This window comes from Wasmannia auropunctata, unplaced genomic scaffold, assembly GCF_000956235.1.
Source record: "Wasmannia auropunctata unplaced genomic scaffold, wasmannia.A_1.0 LD334506.1, whole genome shotgun sequence".
NCBI classification, from domain to species: Eukaryota; Metazoa; Arthropoda; class Insecta; order Hymenoptera; family Formicidae; genus Wasmannia; species Wasmannia auropunctata.
In genome coordinates this window covers 1-1,129 of record NW_012028384.1, presented here as the reverse complement: position 1 = coordinate 1,129, position 1,129 = coordinate 1, and the positions used below count along the sequence as shown (strand labels likewise).

General features: G+C 45.7%; 1 protein-coding gene across 2 annotated transcripts; it reads right to left on the bottom strand.

Moving 5' to 3' along the window:
- Positions 1-44: 44 nt before the first annotated feature.
- Positions 45-1,098, bottom strand: LOC105458619 (short transient receptor potential channel 2-like). Of its 2 annotated transcripts, XM_011704086.1 has the most exons (3): positions 508-1,098; positions 231-307; positions 45-159 (listed from the first exon to the last, which is right to left on the bottom strand). In XM_011704086.1, the coding sequence occupies exons 1-3, from the start codon at positions 1,078-1,080 to the stop codon at positions 66-68; spliced, it is 744 nt and encodes a 247-aa protein (XP_011702388.1). In that variant the 5' UTR covers positions 1,081-1,098; the 3' UTR covers positions 45-65. The 2 variants fall into 2 exon arrangements, with proteins under 2 accessions (XP_011702388.1, XP_011702387.1); XM_011704085.1 differs by having other exon boundaries at positions 231-1,098.
- Between the last annotated feature and the right edge of the window lie 31 nt (positions 1,099-1,129).

Below are 1,129 nucleotides of genomic sequence, written 5' to 3'. Positions count from 1 at the left end.
AAAAAACATGAAAATGAGAATAACGTATGTTTCGAACTTACTTTTCTCGCGCTTACTTTCGGCCGTTACTCCCCTCGCTGATGGATGGTACGGCTGGTATCTGAACAGCAAGTTTCTGGGTCCCTGTGATTTATACAACCGCTGATTGAGCGCGATGAACTGCATGGAGAAGCCGAAAATGAAGATCGCCATTACCACGAGAAACCTTGTAAGATCCTTCATAAGATTACCGATGATGATGGCCCACGGCCCGAAGAGATGATGAAATGACAGGAAATCCATGATTTGCACGCAAGCTAAAAGGAAACTGAAAGCAAAAAGCTGGTTTCTCAGATAAATACAAATTTTCCAGTACGGTCTATCGACGATTAATCCTGACAGGTGAATCGCGACACCGAATATGCCAAAGAATAGCACTGCCAGTTTGATCCAACCGAGGCCGCTCTTGTCGCTGGGATTCATTAGTTCGAAGAGCAAAAATCCCGACAGCATTACCAGCAGGCATACCTCGTACCAGTATGGTATCAAGCTGTTTCTCTGCACTGAATTCGGCGTGATGCCGACCAGCAACAGGAAGACCATCAGGTAGATATGCGACGTGAAATACGTAATGAACTTGATGATAGGCACGTTATTGTACTTGTGCCCGAGCGGAAGAGCGAACATCATCCAGACCGGCGGACAAACGATGAAGACAATGAACAGCAGGATCGTCTTAAACATATTCCAATTCACGCTACCCTGCCACAGCTCTTTTAGGTAGCGCTGCACCACGGTGTGCGCGATTATGTCCTTCTGTTCGTTCTCAATCAATACGTCAAGGAACTGAACATTCCTGTGATCTATTGACGTCAAGATTTTATCGGCCGAATCGATGCCCGCTGCCAGAGTCAGCAACTCGATGGCCATTGCTTCGCACAGTTTTCCTGCCGTAATTAAATCTTTCGCGCGCTCTGTTTCTTTTTCGGAAAGCTTCATGTAGATGTTGGATAGTTTTGCCGCAGTATCGACCGGCGCAGGTGACATCAGAATGAATTCCTCGATTAGTTTGTTGTCATGGCTTTTGCTGCAGACCATCATGTTGTAGACGAACTGTAAACGCAATAATTTGCTCAAAAATTAGAACTGA